This window comes from Aotus nancymaae, unplaced genomic scaffold (assembly GCF_030222135.1).
Source record: "Aotus nancymaae isolate 86718 unplaced genomic scaffold, 86718_ANA_hifiasm-v0.15.2.pri h1tg000033l, whole genome shotgun sequence".
In the NCBI taxonomy this organism is placed as follows: Eukaryota; Metazoa; Chordata; class Mammalia; order Primates; family Aotidae; genus Aotus; species Aotus nancymaae.
In genome coordinates, this window is record NW_026988447.1 from 16,248,455 (window position 1) to 16,270,382 (window position 21,928).

Here is a 21,928-nt window from a genome sequence, read left to right on the forward strand (position 1 = left end):
TTGGAAGGATATACATGGAGTTGAAAGACATGGGAAATATGGCCGAGGGCAGTAGCTCACGCCTGTTATCCCAGCACTTTGGGAGGCTGAGGCAGGTGAATCACTTGAGGTCAGGAGTTCGAGACCAGCCTGGCACACATGGTGAAAACCCATCTCTACTAAAAATACAAAAATTAGCCAGGCATGGTGATATGCACCTGTGATCCCAGCTACTCGGGAGGCTGAAGCATGAGAATTGCTTGAACCCAGGAGGTGGAGGCTGCAGTGAGCCGAGATTGCACCACTGCACTCTAGCCTGGGTGGGTGACAGAGCAAGACTGTCTAAAAAAATAAAAGAAAAAAGAAAGACGCAGGAAGTAGTTTCAGAAGGTATTTGAAAAGGAGAGTAACTCTAAAAAACTGACAGCAAATAGCTACTCTGGAGAACAGTTTTTAATAAGTTGAGATGACTCTGTTGTTCCTTATGGTTAGTGACACTACAGTTTAGTGATATCTGCTTCCATGGCTTCTAAGGTACTGAATAATTGGCTGTCTTTTGTTTTTCTCATAGTCAGCCTCCCCAAGAAAGAAGTTCTAAGTAGGTTGGTCGGCCACAGTTCTGCACAGGATGGCCGTTTGTGGCAGGGTTCTTATGCCCATTTACTTTTGTGGTCTATGGCAAACCTATAGAGAGCTGCCTTTTCAGACCCATCCTAGGTCACTTAGCTGGGGCAAGATGGTGGAGTTTTGTGGTACCCACATGGTCACCTACATACTAGAAATGCCTGCAATTGCTTCTATCTGATGGGTCCTAGTGCCTGTGGGGGGTACCTTGAGGTTTCTCAGAATGGAAAGAGGGTAGAGTTGGTAGGCTCCAGAAATAACCTGACCACTCTGACTTTCAGCAGTGTGAGTTTCCTGAGGGATGAGGCTTACTTTGTTCATATCCCTCATAACTCAGAACAATGCCTGGCACATGTGCTCAGTACATAGTTGTCAAATAGGACAGGCTTGAGTTTTTTAAATGGTTTAGGCCAGGCACGGTGGCTCACACCTGTAATTCTAGCACTCTGAGAGTCTGAGGTGGGCAGATTGCTTGAGGTCAGGAGCTCAAGACCAGCCTGGCCAACATGGTGACTCCCCATCTCTATTAAAAATACAAAAATTAGCTGGGTATGGTGGCACATGCCTATAATCCCAGCTACTTGGGAGGCTGAGCAGGAGAATCACTTGAACCCGGGAGGTGGAAGTTGCAGTCAGATCGTGCCGTTTCACTCCAGCCTGGGCAACAAGGCTGAAACTCTGTCTCAAAAAAAAAAAAAAAAAAAAAAAAGGTTTAATGTAGTCTTTATTTTTAGTTCGATTATTAATTCTAACTGGAACTCTTAGGTATACAGGGTTGAAGGCACATCTCTCCTCTGCTCATGGCTTACCCTGTGGAGGGGAAACCATGTATGCTAACATGTAAAACTTCATGTTTTCCTGTTTCTTTCTTAATCCTGAGCACTTTAGATGTTTGCCATTTGGAGTCAATACAGCCGACCCAGGCTTTGAGCTGCTACACAGTTCATGGATGTCAAGTCTAGCGCCCAGAGGTCTTCCCAACTGTCCTCAGAGACAGTAAAGGGGCCCCGCAGGGCCTTGAACTCCTGAACACAACACCTTTCCTCAGGCCCCATGGGCACGCACCTGCCGGACGGATCTAGCGCCAGGAACTCTGGGAAGGCAGAGCCTCAGGGTTGGCGCCCTGAGCGGCTTGTCAGGCTTGCGTGGGCTCCGCCATCTTGAGTCCTGATTAAATTGAATTTTGAAGCTTAAATGTCGATTTGGATATTTGGCCAAAGAAAGCTCATTTGCAGGTACAGAGGGAGACACTAAAAAGAAAGAAGTTTTCATTAGGTGTGATTGCAGCAGCTGCTGCTTTTTTTAAAAAAAGCCTCAGACTCTGAAAATTGTAAATAACGATGCGGGAAGGTGGATGATAAAGATATTTGAGAAAGAATCTACTGGGTTAGTGACACAGGATGCAGGGCCTCAACATGAGGGACAAGTCCAGTGTTGCTAACGTTTCGTGACTTGGAAAAAGGTGGTTGCCGTTTGACAACCTCTTTAGGAAAGAGACAATGACACTGAACATTTAGTATTAAACCTTAATTACAGCGCGTTTGCTATTAGTGTTAAATTTAATGACGAATACTTCTGTAGCATTTAGAACAAACCTTTCAATAGCTCTTTGAGCACATGGGTTTTGCAAACCTTGTAGAATGTAATTTGGTATTGCTCACCTCATAGGTTTCCAATGAATGTTTAACGAAGTTAATGAAGAATTGGGGTTTTAATTCCAATATTCTTTTTCTCTGTGTTTTAGTTGAGTCCCTAGCTTTCTTCTCCTTCCCTATCTAACTTGTTTCTGCTTACCTTTTCTTTTTTTCTTTGTTTTGGTTTTTTTGTTTTTGAGACGGACTCTCACACTGTCACCCAGGCTGGAGTGCAGTGGCACACGATCTCGGCTCACTGCAACCTCCGCCTCCCGGATACAAGCGATTCTCCTGCCTCAGCCTCCCGAGTAGCTGGGATTGCAGGCGCCCACCACCACACCTGGCTAATTTTTTGTATTTTTAGTAGAGATGGGGTGTCACTATGTTGGCCAGGCTGGTCTCTAACTCCTGACCTCGTGATCCACCCGCCTCGACCTCCCAAAATGCTGGGATTAACAGGCGTGAGCCACCGCACCTGGCCCCAGTGCCTAGCTTTCTTACTCCTTGATAGGCGTTTTTTAAAAGTACCAACTTTTTAGCATGTCTGAATAAAATATTTATCAATCATTTATTTAGCACTAAATATATGTCAGGAACTCATGTAATCCTCCTAACAAACCTGGAAGGCATGTTCTTTTGTTATCCTGTTCTTAAAATGAGAAAAATGAGGTCAAGAGCTGGGATTTGAATCCCTGTAGTCTTTTCTTCTTTAATTTTTAAATTTACATACAGTAAAATTGGCTGCTTTTTGAACAGTTCTATGAATTTTATTACACATGTAGTTTCTTGTGGCAACCATCATAGTCGCCATACAGAACAGTTCCATCACCTGGAAATTCCCTGTGTTGCCCTTTGTCGTCAGACCTTCTCTACATGCCTTTCTACTGGCAAGCATCTATCTGCTCTCTGTCGCTATAATATTGCCTTTTCGGCCGGGCGCGGTGGCTCACGCCTGTAATCCCAGCACTTTGGGAGGCCGAGGCGGGAGGATCACGAGGTCAAGAAATCGAGACCATCCTGGCCAACATGGTGAAACCTCGTCTCTACTAAAAATACAAAAATTAGCTGGGCATGGCGGCGCCCCAGCTACTCGGGAGGCTGAGGCAGGAGAATTGCTTGAACCCGAGGCAGAGGTTGCAGTGAGCCAAGATCGCGCCACTGCACTCCAGCCTGGTGCCTAGTGACCTAGTGAGACTCTGTCTAAAAAAAAAAAAAAAAATTCCTTTTCTAGAATATTAAAAAAATGAATTCATAAAACTCTGAGAATGGTTTCTTTTACTCAGGAGAATGCCTTGGACATTCATTCATTTTGTTACTATATCAATAGTTTGATCTGTTTTACTGCTGAGTAGTAGTCTGTTGGGGGAATGTACCAGTTTGTTTATGCATATACCTGATGAAGGATATTTAGATAGTTTTCAATGTTTGGTGATTATGAATAAGCTGCTATAAACATTTGTGTACAGGTCTGCTGGGTCATATTGTAAATACATGTTTAATTTTATAATAAATTTCCAAATTGTTTTCCAGAGTGGCCATCTTGTTATGCATTATCACCAGCAATGTATGAGAATTCTCATTGCTCTTTATTCTCACCAGCACTGGAAGCTGCTAGATTTTTCTAGTTTTTGTTTATTTGTTTGTTTTTAGCCATTTTAACAGTGGTATAGTGATATTTCATTATGATTTTAATTTGCATTTTCCTTTTGGCTAATGATATTGAGCATCTTTTCATATAGTTAATTGCCATCCATATGTCATCTTTGGGGAAGAATGTTCAAGTCTTCACATATTTAAAAATTGGCTTGTTTTTGTATTGTTGTTTGGGGATCTCTTTATGTATTCTACATTCAAATCTTTTGTTGGATATATGATTTGAAAATATTTTCTCCTAGTCTGTAGCTTATCTTTTTATTTTATTTAACAGAATCTTTAGCTCTTTGAACATATTTGAAATAGCTGATTTAAAGTCTTTGTCTAGTAAATCCAGTGTCTGGGCTTCCTCAGAAAGAACAGTTTGTATTGATTACTTTTTTTCCTGTGTATGGGCCATATTTCTTATTTCTTTGCATACCTTGCATTTACCAGTTGAAAACTGAACATTTTGAATATTATATGTAACAGCTCTGGAAATCAGATTCTTCTCCCTTCCCCGAGTTTGTTATTGATGCTTGTTATGTTTGTTGTTTGTTTAGTGACTTCTCTGAACTAATTTTGTAAAGTTTATATTCTTTGTCATGCATGACACTGAAATTTCAGTTTAATTAACTTAGTGGTCAGCTAGTGATTGGACAGAGTTTGTTTTTGTTTTTCTTTTTAATGCCTACAACCAAAAAGAACCTCCCAGCTTATGCAGATGGGCCCTGTTGTGTTTTACACACCTTCAATAGCCCAGCAGTTTACAACTCTGCTTAGCCTTTACTTCTTTGTACATATTCTGAAGTTCAGCCAGAGGTGGCAACTTAGGCCTTCGCAGGTCTTTTCTGAGCATATGTCTACCCTGGTAAGGCAGTTGGCCTTCTAGATTCCCAGGAATATGTGGGAGCTATTTGAAGCCCATATTCCTCAAAGTATCTTATTCTCTAGCCTATCCTCCCAACCTTTTTGGTTAGTTTGTTTGCCCAAACTGTTATCCTCGTGCAGCAGCAACTAATATATTTATTTGCTTTTCAGTATTTTCAGCAAGTGCCCTCTAAATAGCCACTTTTGCACTGATAGTTCCAAATTAGGTAAGATAAAAGAAAGTCTTTTCCAGGGAGTCACCAGGCAAGTCAAGACAAATTATTATAGTTCTTTGTGAATAAGGTTCATTTTGCTCCTTCTGGTCCTGATATTGGTACCAGGAATGCAGGCTAACATTTTCAAGGTTCCCACTGAGCTGGGGAAGGAGGGAAGGGACCAGGGTAAGTTAAAATGCTACAAAGCTTGATATTCTAACCAAAATCCAGCTGGTTTTTCTGGATTCAGTGTTTCACTAGTTGCTACAAGCTTTTGGTTAGTTTCTAGAGTTCTGAAAGGTTGATTCTGCTGGTTTCTATGAGGTTTTTATTGCTTTTATGGAGGGATAGACTTTTGGAGTTCTTAACTCTGCCATTTTTGCTGATGTCACTCAGATATATCAAATATGGCTTAAAAATTGATTAAGATAATCAGAGCAGGGTTGGGTAGTATGGACCTCTAGTCCCAGCTACTTAGGATGCTGACGTGGGAAGACTGCTTGAGCCCAGGAGTTTGAATCCAGCCTGGGCAACAGAGTGAGACCCTATCTCTTAAAAAAAAAAAAAAAAAAAAAAAAAAAGCCTGGGCACAGTGGCTCACGCCTGTAATCTCAGCACTTTGGGAGGCCAAGGCAGGTGAATCGCTTGAGCCCAGGAGTTTGAGACCAATCTAGGCAACATGGTGAGACCCCCATCTCTACAAAAAATAGAAAAAATTAATCAGGCATGGTGGTGAGCACCTGTAGTCTCAGCTGCTTTGGAGGCTGGAAGTGGGAGTATCACTTAAACCCATGAAGTCAAGGCTGCAGTGAGCCATGATCTCCAGCCCAGGTGACAGAACGAAACCCTGTTTTAAAAATAAATTTAAAAAGATTATCAGTGTTTTTATGAGTAAACCAGCCCAAGTTTAAAAAAAGAGAGCGAGAGAGAGAGAAAGAAGATAGGGATACTCTTAACCCATTTTTGAAGTTTTTCTACATTCTACAGTAGCATTATTGAGGTATTTTTATAAAGAGGAGCCTCATTCAGCTGGTTACAGTGCTGGGCTCAAACCCCTTGTTTAGATCCTGAATGGGCAGCTTGCTTTTCTCAATTCCAGGCCATATACCACCCCAAACCCCTTTGTTACTTTTCAAAACATGATATCCAAGGGATATCTGGCCAGGGGAACTCCATATTTCTCTTGTTAGAGTGACTCAGAGGAAGTAGCTTTACTGCATTATTCTGAACAAGTCAGTCATGTTAAAAAATAATGTATAGCTAACACTCTGGGGAGTGGAATCAAGGAGGGCTTGGAGTGTGGCACTTTATACTTCTGTATTGTTTCAGTTACTTACAATGAATATTACTTTTGAAATTAAAGAAATATAAATTTAAAATGCTGTGAGAAATAATTGCCTGCTTGTCCAGTATATTTGTTGCTTGTATTCTAGTATTTTTTAAAACCTATTTTTCTCTAAAATGAATTACTATAGTGATCATAGCAAATGCTGTCCTGTTAATAAAAGAAATGATTGATAAACTATTCAAGAAATGGTAGTAGAAAGGAGTATATAATTGCATTTCCTCTGAAGATTATTTTTCAAAAACACTGGCTAATTTATCATTTGTTTACCTGTTTGATCTCTTGGTCTCATGACATTTACTTCTTTGCATGAAAGCTATGATCACTCAAAAAGCAAATCCTCATTTATAACCAGAATGTTGAGAACTGTGTAACATAATCAAAACCTATATTTAGCATTCCCTGCTTTATTTATTGTGTGTATTTCATCTCCATCTTGTGACCCGAAAGAACCTATTCTAGAGTAGCAGATCCAGAAGACATGCATTCTAATGCTCAACCTCCCACTAGCCTGCTGTATGACCTTGATTTAATTTCTCAGATTCTTCATTGACAATATGAAAGATTTAGACCCAGGGCCCAGGCTCACTGACTGTTTTTGTGAATTAAGTTTTATTGTCTATAGCTGCTTTTGTCCTACATCTGCAGAGTTGAGTCATTGCAACAAAGTCCATGTGTTCTGCAAGCCTAAAATACTTACTGCCTAACTCTTTACAGAAAAAGTTTGCTAACTTCTACCAAGTTTGTTTTCAGGTTCAAAATTCTTTGTTCTAGTTTTGGAATACTTGGGCCAACTGTTTTTTTCATCAGGTTTCTTCTTAGCAAATCACCAGAAATATTTGACTTGAAGAGGGGAAACACCAATAAGTCATACGTTCTTGTTAGACACCAGTACCTGTCATATTTTGTTGTTAATGCTGTGATTACAACTTCTAGAGCTCAGTATCTTATAACAGTTAATATTCAACTGGTGACATGTAGCTTAGCCTCACCTGTGGTGCTCATTCTGGGATCCTGGCTGAAGGAGCAATCCCTATCTGGGAAAAAGAACAAATGGACAAAGCATGTACCAGTGTTTATAACTTTGCTCAGAAGTAGCATGTATCACTTCTACTCACATTTTTTTGGTTAACCTGACATTAACTGTGTGGGAGAAATATCATCCTTCTGCAGGAGGTCCTGCAAGTTACATTGTACCTTGAGTGGCTGGATAATCTTTTTACACAGAGGGCAGTGAATTGTCGGGAACAACAAAGTCATCTACCACAGAGTTTGAGCAGACCAAAACTCATGGCAAAAAACTTGGTTTTGAACCTCTTTGTGGGTTATTCTTCATAAACTCCTTGCAAATAATAGTCACTAGAAATTGACCCAGTGAGCTTTTGGAGTATATTGTAGTTCTCTCAACTTGCTTATTTAAATGCTCAGTGAAAGAATGTAATGTGCCTTTGGGTTTCTTTTTTGTAGAGTCTTGATGTCTTTAACTTATTGTATTGGCCCATTCTCACACCGTTAAAAAGAAATACCTGAAATTGGGTAATTTATTTTAAAAAGAGGTTTAATTGGCTAACGATTCTGCAGGCTGCACAGGAAGCATGGCTGGGGAGGCCTCAGAGAGGTTTCAATCATGGCAGAAGGCGAATGGGAAGGAGGCACATCTTCACATGGCCAGAGCTGGAGGAAGAGAGAGAGCGGGGAGGTATTACACACTTTTAAAACAAGCAGATCTCACGAGAACTCTATCATGAGAACAGCACTGATGGGGGATGATGTGAAACCATGAGAAGCCACTCCCATGATCCAGTCACCTCCCAACAGGCCCCACTTCCAAATTGAGGATTACAATTTAACATGAGATTTGGGTGGGGACACAGATCCAAACCATATCACTTACATTTCTTACTCTAAACTGTTTGTCTGCCAAGATTTCGTATCTCATTGAATGACAGACACCACTCAAGTTGCCCAAGCCAGAAAGCTGGGTGAAGTACTTAACTTCACTTACCAGATTCTATTACATAATCTATATATAATCAATTACCAGATTCTGTTAAATCTATCTCCGATGTAGGTCTTGATTCTGTCTACTTGTCTCCATCTTCATTGCCACTAACCTGTTCCAGGTACCGTCTAGTCATTTGCAACATCCTTGGAACTGGCCATTCTGTGTCCTGACTTGTTTCTCTAATCCAATCTCTATACAACCACCAAAGTGATTTTTATAAAACACAAACTGATCATGTTATTTCCCTGAATTAAAACATTTCAGTGGTTTTTACTATTGTACCCTCCCCTAAAAGCTCAAATTTCTTAACATTGCCGTACACCTTTTAAAAAAATAAAATGGGACACTTGATGAATTTGCATGGCACCCTTGCCATGTTACTCTTGGTATCGTTCCGACTTTAGTATATGTGTTGCTGATGTGAGCACATGGTCACACTACCTTTTGTTCCCTTTATTTATTTATTTATTTTTTTTTTTTTTTGGTATTCCCAGTTCTGTCCTGTTACACTCAGCTTACATGGCTTTAAAAATATAATCTTCTAGAAATTTTTTCCTAGAGCGTATTTTATGAACTCAGTATTTGCTAAATGTTTTTTCATTTGTAGAGAGTCAAACACTTGATAAAAAAAACCTTGTGCAAAACTGATGTGTATAGTATCGCACAGAGTCCAATGCAGAATGCTCCCATCCTGCTGCTCTATAGGTTGTTCCTTCTCAGAATGGCTTATCATTGGGCTCTAAAGAAAGCTAGGTTGGGGCACTGTTTACAGTAGCAAAGACCTGGAACCAACCCAAATGTCCATCAATGATAGACTGGATAAAGAAAATGTGGCACATATACACCATGGAATACTACGCAGCCATAAAAAACGATGAGTTCATGTCCTTCATAGGGACATGCATGAGTCTGGAAACTATCTTTCTCAGCACAGTGACACAAGAACAGAAAACCAAACACCGCATGTTATCACTCATAGGCAGGTGTTGAACAATTAGAACACGTGGACACAGGGAGGAGAGCATCACACACTGCAGTCAGTTGAGGGGGGCTAGGAGAGGGACGGTGGGGGATGGGGAGGGTGGGGAGGGATAATGAGGGGAGAAATACCAGATATAGGTGATGGGGGGAAGAAGGCAGCAAACCACCTTGCCATGTATGTACCCATGCAACAATCATGCATGATCTGCACATGTACCCCAGAACCTAAAGTACAATTAGAAAAAAAAAGCTAGATTGACATTGGTTTTATTTTACTTTCTCTGAAACCTGTTTTTAGAACTTTAAAATAGGCCTATTTTGGAACTAGTTGTTTATAGGACCTCTTTAAATGGGTTAACCTCTTTTTCCTTGTATGACACTAATTCAGCAGCCTCTGGATAAACAGAATGTGAAACACAAGTGCATTTTTTTTTTCTTGTTTGTGGTACTGTCTCCTTGAGGTCTTTCATATTAGCCCTCTGTTTCAGAAATAAAAATAGCTCCATTGAACTCATAAGGGAATAGGAGATTTCTTCTAAAATCCAAATACTTGGCTTTGAAGATACTACAGTGATTTTAATTTTTTTTTTTTTTTTTTTTGAGACGGAGTCTCGCTCTGATGTCCAGCTTGGAGTGCAGTGGTACGATCTTGGCTCACTGCAACCTCTGCCTCCCGGGTTCAAGTGATTCTCCTGCCTCAGCCTCTTGAGTAGCTGGGACTACAGATGCGTGCCACCATGCCTGCCTAATTTTTTGTATTTTTAGTAGAGACAGGGTTTCACCATGTTAGCCAGGATGGTCTCAATCTCCTGACTTGTGATCTGCCTGCCTCAGCCTCCCAAAGTGCTGGGATTACAGGGGTGAGCCACCATCCCCAGATGATTTTAATTTTTTATGACCAAAATGTTTTCATTATTTAAAATATATTGATACAGATTTCTTTGATCAAAAACTGCTATTTTTTCTTTTTATCTAGCCTAGTAATATGGAATTTTTAATAAACTTAATCAACTCTGAACTCTGAGGCTTTGCAGTTGCTGCAACCACAGCTTTCTATTATCACAAACTGATTTTAAAAAGCAAGATTTTAAACATTTAAAGAGAAATCAGTGGCATTATTGACCATGACCAAATCCTTAAATATGAGGAGAAAGGGTAGAGGGTGATGGTGAGGAACACTACAGTTATGTGGGGGATTTGAACTTTTTATGTAAGGTATTTCTGTCACATTTTGTTTTTTGTTTTAATAAATAGACGTGGAAAAAGGGGTTTTAAGGTTTTTTTTTTGTTTTTTGTTTTTTTTTTAAGTGAAAAGATCTTTGATTTCTTCCTCCATAGGGAGGCAGCAATCTTATTGGGGTTAAAACAGGCTGCTTTGTGATTATTTATAATGTTCTGGGAGTTCTGTCAATACAGGGAATTCTTGAACATCTTCAAATAACATGAAAAAAGTATTGTAAATGTGGATGAGTGCTTTCTTGGATGCAGTGTTAAGGTGATATGGAGAGGAGGGTCCATGATACCAACAGGTTCTTCTGCTTTTATTTCTCTAGTCCTGCCCTGTCTTCTGAACTCTAGACTGCCTACTTATCATCTCTACTTGGATATCTAATAGGCATCTTAAATCTAAAATGTCTGCGTTTAGTTTCCTGTTGCTGTTATAACAAATTAGCTACAAATATAGTGGCTTAAAACAACATGAATTTATTACCCTGTAATTCTGGAGGTCAAAAGTCTGAAGTCAGTTTCACTGAGCTAAATTCAAGGTCCTGTCAGGGCTGCATTCCATCTGTAGCCTCTAGGGGAGAATCCTGTTTTTGCCTTTTCTAGGTCCTAGATGCCAGCTGCATTCCCTGGCTCATGGCCCCTTGCTCTATCTTTAAAGCCAACAGTGTAGCATCTTCATTCCTCTCTTCTTTCTGCTTCCATCCTTCTGTCTTCTGCATACTCTCATTAGTATCGCTGACCCTGATCCTCCTATCTTATGAGAAGCCATGCGATTGATTACATTGGTCCCACCCAGATAATATAGATAATGTCCCCATCTCAGGATACCTAATCATATGCACAAAATCCCCTTGACTGTGTGTAGTAACATATAAACAGATTCTGGGGATTAGGACGTGCACATCCTTAGAGGGGCCATTGTTTAGCCTACCATTTGATCTCTTAGCCTGGCAAACCTATTCTTCCTGTAGCCTAGTAGCTTCTGCAGGACCTGGCCTCTGCTCCCTTTCTTTCTGGTCTCAGTTCATACCCCTTTCCACCTTTGCTCACAGTGTCCCAGCCACACTGACCTGCCTGTTCTTCCTTACAGCCACCTAACCCCAGAACCTTTGTACTCACTGTTCACTCGACAGCACCTTCCCAGGTATTTTCTTGCTTTCCTTCTTTGTTTAGGCCTCTATCAGATGTCACCTCCTCAGAGACCCTTTCCTAACCATCTTATCTAAGGTGGAATTTCCCATCCTGATACTCCTATCTGCTTCTTCTATTTTATTATCCGGGTTTCTTGTACATGACATTATTATAATATGAATTTCTTTTGCATTTGGTTATTGTCTGTCTTCCTAACTGCAGTGTAAACTACTTGAAGCCCAGATTGATGTGTTATATTTACTATAATGTTCTCCTTGCCTAGAATGGTACCTGGTACATGATGGACACTTAATACTATTGAATGAACGTAGACATAATATATGACTCACATTTGGACTTCTCCAGAGGAGGGTCTGTTTTGCCATCCAATATTGAGTGCATCTGTTGGGTAAGATGCTGGCAAGGCAAAAAGTATCTGTGATGACATAGGCTAACTGCCCTACTAACCCCTCGGCAACTGTTATGTTAGGTGCCTACCCCTGGTGCATCCACCCAGTAGTAATCAAGATAGTGAGATCATATGTCCTATTCTCTTGATATTCCTTTCTTTCCACTTGCATGGGCTGGTCCCTCCAAAACCTTTAAGTTTCAACTTCTGGTTGACAAGAAAAATGTTGCCATATCCCATGCTGTGGAACAGTTGCTTCCAATTTCAAACTAAACATTGAGAGGAATGACAGGAAGTAATATTTTGGCTTTCTTGATCTTTGTGTCCCCTTGCTGTGTCATCCTGGCCCACACACTCATATACTTTCTCTTTGTTCCTCCTATTTTTTTGCTACTCATTATGGAGCAGGGTTAGCTAATCCATAGGCAGTGTGCCCAGAGTTGGCTTTATATGAAGTTTTTATTAGCCCTCTTGTTACAGTTGAGGGGTAGAGGGGGGTTAGAAGGAAAGTTAAAGATAGTAGAGGAGGCGAGAAATAATAGACTAGAAGCCCATGATGTAACCCATGGGCACAAGGTAGACCCTTAATATATTTTCCTATGTCATCACAGATACTTTTTGCCTTGCCTGCCTCTGTAGTAGCTATTTAATTTGTGTCTACAAATACTTATTCTTAGAGGACATCCTTCCTGCTTTGGAAGATGCATTAGTCAGGGACAAAGAATATACAGAAATGACAGCTTATTTCTTAACTGTTCATATTCCAACCCCAAAACTTCCAAAATCAAGAACCTTAAAATAATTTCAAATTATAAATAAAGTCATCCAGGGTTACCAGTGGCTCTCCTGTGAGGTCTCTTCCCCTGGGACTAAATCTCCATGCATTCTCTTCCCAGCCCTGTATGCAACCAACAGCTTCAGCTACAGTGCCTACTCTGTATAATGTTAGGTCCAGGAGAGCCAGAGAGAGTAGTACAATAGGTAACAAGAAGTCAGAGAAGTCCAGATTGTTGGCTCTTGAGATGATGGCATTAATCCATTTTTGGTAGTAGATTACATTGGTGTAGACTCCAGGAAGAGATTTACCACATTCTAATCCCCAGCTCACCACTCCTATCTGGATCCATATACCATCAATGTGACAAGACAGAGGCCCTCCAGAATCACCCTAAGGAAGAAATAAAGATAATGAGCATAGTGAAAAGAGACATGAAGAAGAGAGTAGTAATAAGGGGTGGAGAATTCTTTTAAACTAAGCCATGGGACCCATGGAGCTGTGGAACCCTGCAGGGAGCTGGACTAATCACTGCTTTAGGGAGAGATCACAGGAATTTTAGAATCATAGCATTGAAATTGTTAGAGACCTTAGTGAAACATATTAGTAATTTCAAAATATTTATCTGTGATAAAAAGAGAAAACTAATGTGATGATTTTTTCACTAAAGGTAAATTTATTCAAATGAGCCAACTGCCTTATTTTCCTCTTAGGTTCTTACTGCTCTTTTTTTAGTATTAAGTAATCCATTCTTACATAAAATGATAGTGATAGTAGTTGGTAGTAGTCTTCCAATCTTATTCTCTTTCTTTTTTGTAACAGCTTTACTGACATATAATTCACAGCTACACAATTCAGTGGTTATTAGTATATTTACAGAGTTGTACAACCATCACCACAACCCATTTTAGAACATTTTTATCACCCTAAAAAGAAACCTCATACCCATTTGTAATTACCTCCATTTCTTCCCAACCCTCCCAGCTAGGCCAACCAGTAGTCCACTCGCTGCCTCTATGGATTTGCCTATTTTAGACATTTCATATAAATGAAATCATGTAATATGTAGCCTTTTGTGTCTGGCTTCTTTCAGTTAGCACATTGTTTTCATGGTTCATCCATATTTTTTATGGATGTACTCCGTTCCTTTTTATGGCTGAATAATATTCCATTGTATGGATATGCCACTTTGTGTTTCTGCATTCATCACCTGATGGACGTTTTGGTTGCTTCCATTATTTGGGCTATTATAAATAATGCTTCTATGCCCCAGCATGATGGTTCCTGTCTGTAATCCTAGTGCCTTGGGAGGCCAAGGCAGGATGATCAGACCAGGAAATTGGGACCAACCTGCAACATAGTGGGACCCTGTCTCTACAAAAAAAAAAAAAAAAGATGCTGTGGTGGCATGTGCCTGTTGTCCCAACCACTCGGGAAGCTAAGGCAGAAGTATTGCTTGAGCCAAATTTACAATGAACTAAGATCCTGCCACTGCACTCCATCCTGGGTGACAGAACAAGACCCTGTTTCTAAAATAATAAACATTATGCTGCTGTGAACACTTGTGTACCAATTTTTTCATTGTTTGTTTATTTCACAATGGGATCTCACTGTTTTGCCCAGGCTGGTCTTGAACTCCTGGGCTGAAGTGATCCTCCTGCCACAGGCTTCTGAGTAGCTAAGATTATAAGTGGAAGCCACTGTGCCCAGCTCACGTGCAAGTTTTTGTATGGACATATTTTCATCTTAGTCTATACCTAGGAGTGGAATTTCTGGGTCATATGGTAATTCTATATTTAACCTTTGAGGAACTGCCAAACAGTTTTTCAAAGAGGCTGCACCATTTTATATTACCACTAACAGTGTTTGAAGGCTCCAATTTCTCTACATTTGCATATCTTTATACTAATTGGCTATTTGCATATCTTTAGAAAAATATCTATTCAGATTCTTTGCTTTTTTTTTTTTTTTTTTTTTTGAGACAGAGTTTTTCTCTTGTTACCCAGGCTGGAGTGCAATGGCGTGATCTCAGCTCACCACAACCTCCGCCTCCTGGGTTCAGGCAATTCTCCTGCCTCAGCCTCCTGAGTAGCTGCGATTACAGGCATGCGCCACCATGTCCAGCTAATTTTTTGTATTTTTAGTAGAGATGCGGTTTCACCATGTTGACCAGGATGGTCTCGATCTCTTGACCTCGTGATCCACCTGCCTCGGCCTCCCAAAGTGCTTTGCTCTTTTAAAAATTGTGTTCTCTTTATGATCAAGTGATAAGTGTTCTTTATATATTCTAGATACAGATCCCTTATATATATGATTTGTAAATATTTTCTTCCATTTCATGGGCCACCGTTTTACTTTGTTGATGGTATATATTGAAGCATAAAATTTTTGAATTTTAAAGGACTCTAATGTTTTTTGTTGTTGCTTATGCTTTTAATAATGTATCTAAGAAAATGTTGCCTAATCAAGGTCACAAAGACCTACCTGTATGTTTTTTCCCAAAGGTGCTATAGTTTTAGCTCTTATATTTAGGTCTTAGATCCATTTTGAGTTAACTTTGTATCTGGCGAGGTCAGGGTCTAAGTTCATTCTTTTACATGTGGTTATATACTTGTCCCAGCATCATTTGTTGAAATGACTATAACTTGTTCATTGAATTGATTTGACACCACTGTTTAAAATTAGTTGACCATAAATATAAGAGTTTATTTCTGTACTCTCAATCCTATTTCATTGATCTATATGTCTCTCCTTATGCTAGTACCACACTGCCTTGATTACTGTTAGTTTTGAAATATGAAAAATGTGAGTCCTTCAACTTGTTTCTTGTTTTTCAAGATTGTTTTGGGCCCATTGAATTTCCATATGCATTTTAGGATCAGCTTGTCAATTTCTGCAAAGAAACCAGCTGGGTTTTCATAGAGATTACATTGAATCTGTAGATCCATTTGGAGAATACTGCAATTTAAACAATATTAAGTTTATTCCTATTTTATTCTTTTTAAAACTATTATAAATGGAATATTGTTTTCTTAAGTGTTTCCTTAGATTATACATTGCAACTGCAGAGAAATACAGTTGCTTATTTATTTATTTATTTATTTTTGAGACAAAGTCTCGCTTTGTCATCCTGCCCAGGCTGGCGTGATCTTAGCTTACTGCAATCTCCACTTCCAGGTTCAAGCAGTTCTCCTGCCTCAGTCTCCTGAGTAGCTGAGATTACAGGCACCCTGCCACCATGCCCAGCTAGTTTTTGTAATTTTAGTAGAGATGGGGTTTCACCATGATGTCAGGCTGGTCTCAAACTCTTAACCTCAATGAATCCACCCGCCTTGGCCTCCCAAACTGCTGGGATTACAGGCATGAGCCTCCGCGCCCTACCTACAGTTGTTTTTGTATATTGTTCCTATATCCTTCAATTTTGCTGAATGTGTTTATTAGTTCTAATTTTGGGAAGGGTGTCATTCCTTTAGATTTTCTATTTTTAAAATCATGTCATCTGTGAATAGAGATAGTTTTACTCTTTCTTTCCAATCTGATATATATTTTTTTGTCTCTTGCTTAATTCTGGCTAGAACCTCCAGTACAATGTTGAATAGAAATGGCAAGAGTAGACATCCTTGTCTCTTTCCTGGCCTTATGGCAAAAGCATTTAGTATTTTACCATTAAATATTTTAGCTGTAGGTTTTTTTGTAGTTGTACTTGAACCGGTTGAAAAAATGCACTCATCTCGTTGAGTGTTTTTTTTTTTTTTAACTTGAAGGGTTGTTGGATTTTTGTCAAATGTTTTTTCCATATTTATTGACATGATCATATGGTTTTTGCTCTTTATCCTAAGAACATGGAATATTAACATTAATTGATTTGTGGATTTTAAACCAACCTAAGTTTCCCGGGATAAATCCCGGTTGTTTATGATATATCCTTTTCTTTAAAAAAAAAAAAAAAAAGAGATAGAGACAGGGTCTCTCTCTGTCTCCCAGGCTGGAATGTGGTGACAGAAACACAGCTCACTGTGGCCTCAACCTCCCATTCTCAAGCGATCATCCCACCTCAGCTTACCGAGTAGCTGGAACTACAGGCGCATGCCACTATGCCTGGCTAATTTTTAAAATCTTTTGTAGAAACAAGGTCTTACTATGTTGTTCAGGCTAGTCTTGAACTCCTGACCTCAAGTGATCCTCCTGTCTTGGCCTCTCAAAGTGCTGGGATTACAAGGCTTGAGCCACCACGTCCTAAAAAGAATCCACATACCCATTTGTAATTATCCCCAGTTTGAATTTTGAGGTCAGCCAACTTGACTTCCTGTTGAAACAAGAAATTGGCATTCAGGTATATAATCCTTTTTATATGTTGTTGGATTTGGTTTGTTGAGGATTTTTCCGCCTCTATTCATAAGAGACACTAGTCTATAACTTCCTTATGATGTCTTTGTCAGGTTTTAGTCTCAAGTAATACTGATCTCAGAATGAGTTGGGAAGTGTTCCCTCTTTTTCTTTCTTTCTTTTTTTTCTTTTTTTCTTTTTTTTTTCTTTGGAGACAGAGTCTTGCTGTCACACAGGCTGGAGTGCAGTGGCATGATCTTGGCTCACTGCAACCTCTGCCTCCTGGGTTCAAGCAATTCTCCTCCCTCAGCCTCCCAAGTAGCTGGGGTTACAGGTGTGTGCCACCACACTCGGTTAATTTTTGTATTTTTAATAGAGACAAGGTTTCACTATGTAGGCCAGGCTGGTCTCGAACTCCTGACCTCAAGTGATCTGCCCACTTTGGCCTCCCAAAGTGCTGGGATTACAGGTGTGAGCCACTGTGCCCAGCCCCCTCTTTTGTTTTTCAAAAGAACTTGTATAGAATTGATATTAATTCTTTTTTTTTTCTTTTGAGACAGAATCTCACTCTGTCACCCAGGCTAGAGTGCAGTGGCACAATCTCAGCTCACTGCAACTCTGCCTCCCAGATTCAAGTGATTCTCATGCTCAGCCTTCCGAGTAGCTGGGAATACAGGCGCATGCTACCACACCCAGCTAATTTTTGTACTTTTTGTAGAGACAGGGTTTTGCCATGTTTGCTAGGCTGTCTCGAACTCCTGGCCTCAAGTGACTCGCACGCCTTGGCCTCCTAAAGTGCTGGGATTACAGGTGTGAGCCACTGCGTGTGGCCAGAATTGGTATTAATTCTTTAAATGTTTGGTAGAATTCACCAATGAAGCCACCTGGACCTGGTCTTTTATTTGTTGGTTTTTTTTGTGTTTTGTTTTAAATCACAAATGCAGTCTCTTTACTTTTTATTCAGACCATCTATTTCTTCTTAGGTAAGTTATGCTAGTTTGTGTGTTTCTAGGAATTGGTCCATATCATCTTAGTTATCTAATTTTTTGGCATACTATTATTCCTTTTATTTCTGAAAGATTGGTAGTAATGTCCCAGTTTTATTGTTGACTTTAGTGATTTGAGTCTTTTTTTTTCTTGCTCAGTCTAGCTAAAGTTGTTTTTCACTTTTATTGATCTTTTTAAGGAACGAGTTTATATTCTCTATTGTCTTTCTCTTCTGTATTTCAGTAATTTCCACTATATCTCTTACTTCCTTCTTTGTATTTTAAGTTTAGTTTGGTCTTTTTTTTTTTTTTTTTTTTTTTTTAAGACAGAGTCTTACTGTGTCACTCAGCCTGGATCACAGTGGTGCAAATACAGCTCACTGCAGCCTGGAACTCCTGGGCTCAAGCTATCCTCCCACCTCAGCCTCCCAAGTAGCTGGGACCACAAGTGCACTACCATGTCTGGCTGATTTTTTAAATTATTTTTTGTAGACAGAGGGTCTCACTATATTGCCCAGGCTGGTCTTGAACTCCTGGGCTGAAAAAAAAAGTCTCCTACCTTATCCTCCCAGAGTACTGTGATTATAGATATGAGCCATCACACCCAGCCTTTTTTTTTTTTTTTTAAGAGATAGAGTGACAGAGTCTTGCTGTGTTGTCCAGGCTGGAGTACAGTGGTGTGATCATAGCTCACTACATATGTGAACTTCTGGGCTCAAAGGATCCTCCTGTCCCAGCCTCCTAAGTAGCTGGGCCTACAGGCTTGTCCCACCACATCCAGCTAATTTTTTTTTAATTTTTAATTTTTAGGAGAGACAAGGTCTCACTGTGTTGCCCAGGCTGGTCTTGAACTTCTTTTTCCAGTGTCTTACATGGAAGATTAGGTTACTGATTTGAGATATATTGTTTAATGTAGGCATTTACAGTTATAAATTTCTCTCTAAGCAGTGCTTTAGTGCATCCATAAGATTTGGTATGTTGTTTCTTCATTTTTATTCATCTCAAAATATTTCCTAATTTTTTGTGTGATTCTTTTTTTCTTTGACCTGTTCATTATTTAGCAGTGTATTACTGTCTATGTATTTGTGAATTTCCGTATTTCTGTTATTTATTTCTAATTTCCATTATGATTGGAAAATATACTTTATATAGTTTTAATCCTTCTAACTTTATTGAGGCTTGTTTTACAGCCTAGCAGCATATAGTCTATTCTGGAAAATGTTCCATGGGCATTTAAGAAGAAAGTATATTGTGCTCTTCTTAGAACTCTTTCTGTTTTTAAAATTTCTTATGGGAGTGACTTGTCTCTGACAAACTGTGCTTCAGATAACAATTATAAATTGTGGACAGCATATAAAAGCTTACTCTCTGAAGGCAGTAGAGAGTGGCCAATAGCAGGCAGAAACTAGAATCAGTCCTTGATAAAAAAGAATAGGATTCTTTTTTAAAAAAATGATTTTTCCCTTAAAGCAGGCCCCAGTCATTATCATGCATAGTGCTGGAACTTAAAAAGAAACCCACAGTCTTACCGACTTGAGGAATTAAAGGGTCGAGTTTAGAGCTACCACAGCAGTTGGAAAGTGAAGGGAAAAATATCAGAAAGGAGAGAACCACAGAGACGGAGTCCCAAGTTCTGCATATGAACTCTGCTCAAATCTTTGACTAAACCTTGAACTACACACATGTGCAGGTTAGACTCCAAGCAGCTCTGCTAAGACTAAAATAACTGATGCCTATCACAGGAGAGATCCAGTTTGGATTTTGAGGTCAGCCAAGTTGACTTCCCATTGAAACAGGAAATCCGCATTCTTTAGAGAAGCATAACAATCTGTACTCCCTATACCATGCTACTGGCATTGTCCAGGATATATTCCAAAATGATTACATGTTAAAATAAATAAACAAAACAGGAAAATGTTTTCCAAGATAAACTGGAAAATGCTACTCATGAGAAAAAGCAGTCAGTGGAGAATAACCCTGACATAACTCAGATTGATTTTGGAATTAACAGATAAGGATTTAAAGCAACTATTATAACTGTGATCAACACATGTAAAGGAAAATATTTATAATATACAGATAGAAAACCTTGGCAGAGATCTAGAAAGTATGTGTGGATGAGAGAAAGAGAGAATAAAACCAAATGGTCATTCTAGAACTAAAATATATCTGACATAAAAATTTCACTAGATGGACTTAACAGTAAAATGTAAATGACAGCAGGAAGAGGCAGTGATCTTCAATATAGATAAATTTAAAAGTATCCAATTTGAATAACAGAGAAAAAAATGTAAAAATAAAATGGACCTGTGTGAAAATACCAGAAGGTATAGCTTACAAGTTTATGGTTTCAACTAGAAGGGGAAGAGAGAGAAATGAGGCAGAATAGTTTTAAAAGAAATCATTACTGAAAAATTTCCAAGTGTTAGTGAAAGATGTTAAATAATAGATTTTTAAAACCCAAAAACTCAGTGAACAGCAAATAGGATAAATGCAAAGAAAACCACACCTAATACATCATATTCAACCTGCTGACAATCAAAGGTAAAGAAAAAAATACTGAAAGCAGCCAAGAGCAAAACAACACATTACAGTCAATGGAATGAAGATGCAAATAATGGCTGATTTTTTTATCAGTTATGACCGCGAGACAATAGAAGGACATCTTTTAGGTATAGAATGAAATGTTCCTACTTGAAAAAATTTAAAAGTTGGCAATTCTGCTTCAACCTCTTAATATACTTGTGAAAATATAAGGTCTATAAAAGTCCAGCAACCCAAGGAGGAAGGATTGCTTGAGGCCAGGAATTCGGGATCAGCCTGAGCAACACAATGAGACCTCATCTCTACAAAACAATGAAAAAATTAGCTGGGCCTGGTGGTGTGTGCTTGTAGTCCCAGCTGCTCAGGAGGCTGAGGTGGGGGGATGACTGCTTGAACTCAGGAGCTAGAGGCTACAGTAAGCTATGATCATGCCATTGCACTCCAGCCTGGGTGACAGCAAGGCTCTGTCTCTAATTTAAAATAATAATAATAAATAAAAAGTCCAATGACCAGTGGTTAACATTGGTCTAGATCAATAGTCTTATTTTTGAAGAAATTGATTTCACAGACACAAGTTAAAGTGATTTGTTCAGGGTAACACAAGAGTTACTGTTAGAACCCTCATTTCCTGACTCCCAATCAACTGTTATTTATGGATAGGAAAACCTGGATCCAAATTAAGATCTCATGTTTAAAAAAAAAAATCTCAAGAGCAAATCCTGACCTTGCAACTATCCTTCATGTTTTGAGTATCACCAGCACAAATCTTGTCTTCCTTGATGACTGGCTCCAGTGCTGGCAAGAAGTTACCAATTGGGTTGTAGAGCTGTTCGCAAGCCTGGTGGTCAATAATGGGTACTTCTGCTTCCTGAAGTGTAGAATGGTATCTGTAGAGGAAGACAGGAACAAAAGATTAAAGCAACCTGGAAAAGTGCAGGGGCAGCATTCAGTCATGATGTGCAGAAGTCTCTGAATGGGAATCCAAAAGCAGCTTACAATCACTTTCCAATCATCTTTGCTTATGGATGGATCTTTTGGTACACTTAAATCTAAAACTCAATAATTCTAAATTATTTCTGCTTTTTTGAGGTTTTTTTAAATTGAGCCATTGTTCTAAGTAATGAGTACTTTTGATAAATTCTGATTGAGTAAAGATATGAGTGTTCTAAAGGATTCTAAAATTTCTTTCTTTCCCATTTTTTTGCTCCTAGATCAATTCCTGTCTTGTCTCTACTCCATCCTGGG

General features: G+C 39.2%; 2 protein-coding genes across 3 annotated transcripts in view; one reads left to right on the top strand and one right to left on the bottom strand.

Moving 5' to 3' along the window:
- Positions 1-21,928, top strand: part of SH3D19 (SH3 domain containing 19) — a 210,695-nt gene that overhangs the window by 17,870 nt on the left and 170,897 nt on the right. The window lies entirely within an intron of this gene.
- Positions 1-21,928, bottom strand: part of PRSS48 (serine protease 48) — a 59,798-nt gene that overhangs the window by 16,917 nt on the left and 20,953 nt on the right. Inside the window, 5 exon segments of the mRNA XM_064384075.1 lie at positions 1,669-1,853; positions 7,292-7,336; positions 11,994-12,060; positions 12,888-13,220; positions 21,408-21,570. Coding sequence (XP_064240145.1) covers positions 1,669-1,853; positions 7,292-7,336; positions 11,994-12,060; positions 12,888-13,220; positions 21,408-21,570 — 793 coding nt within the window.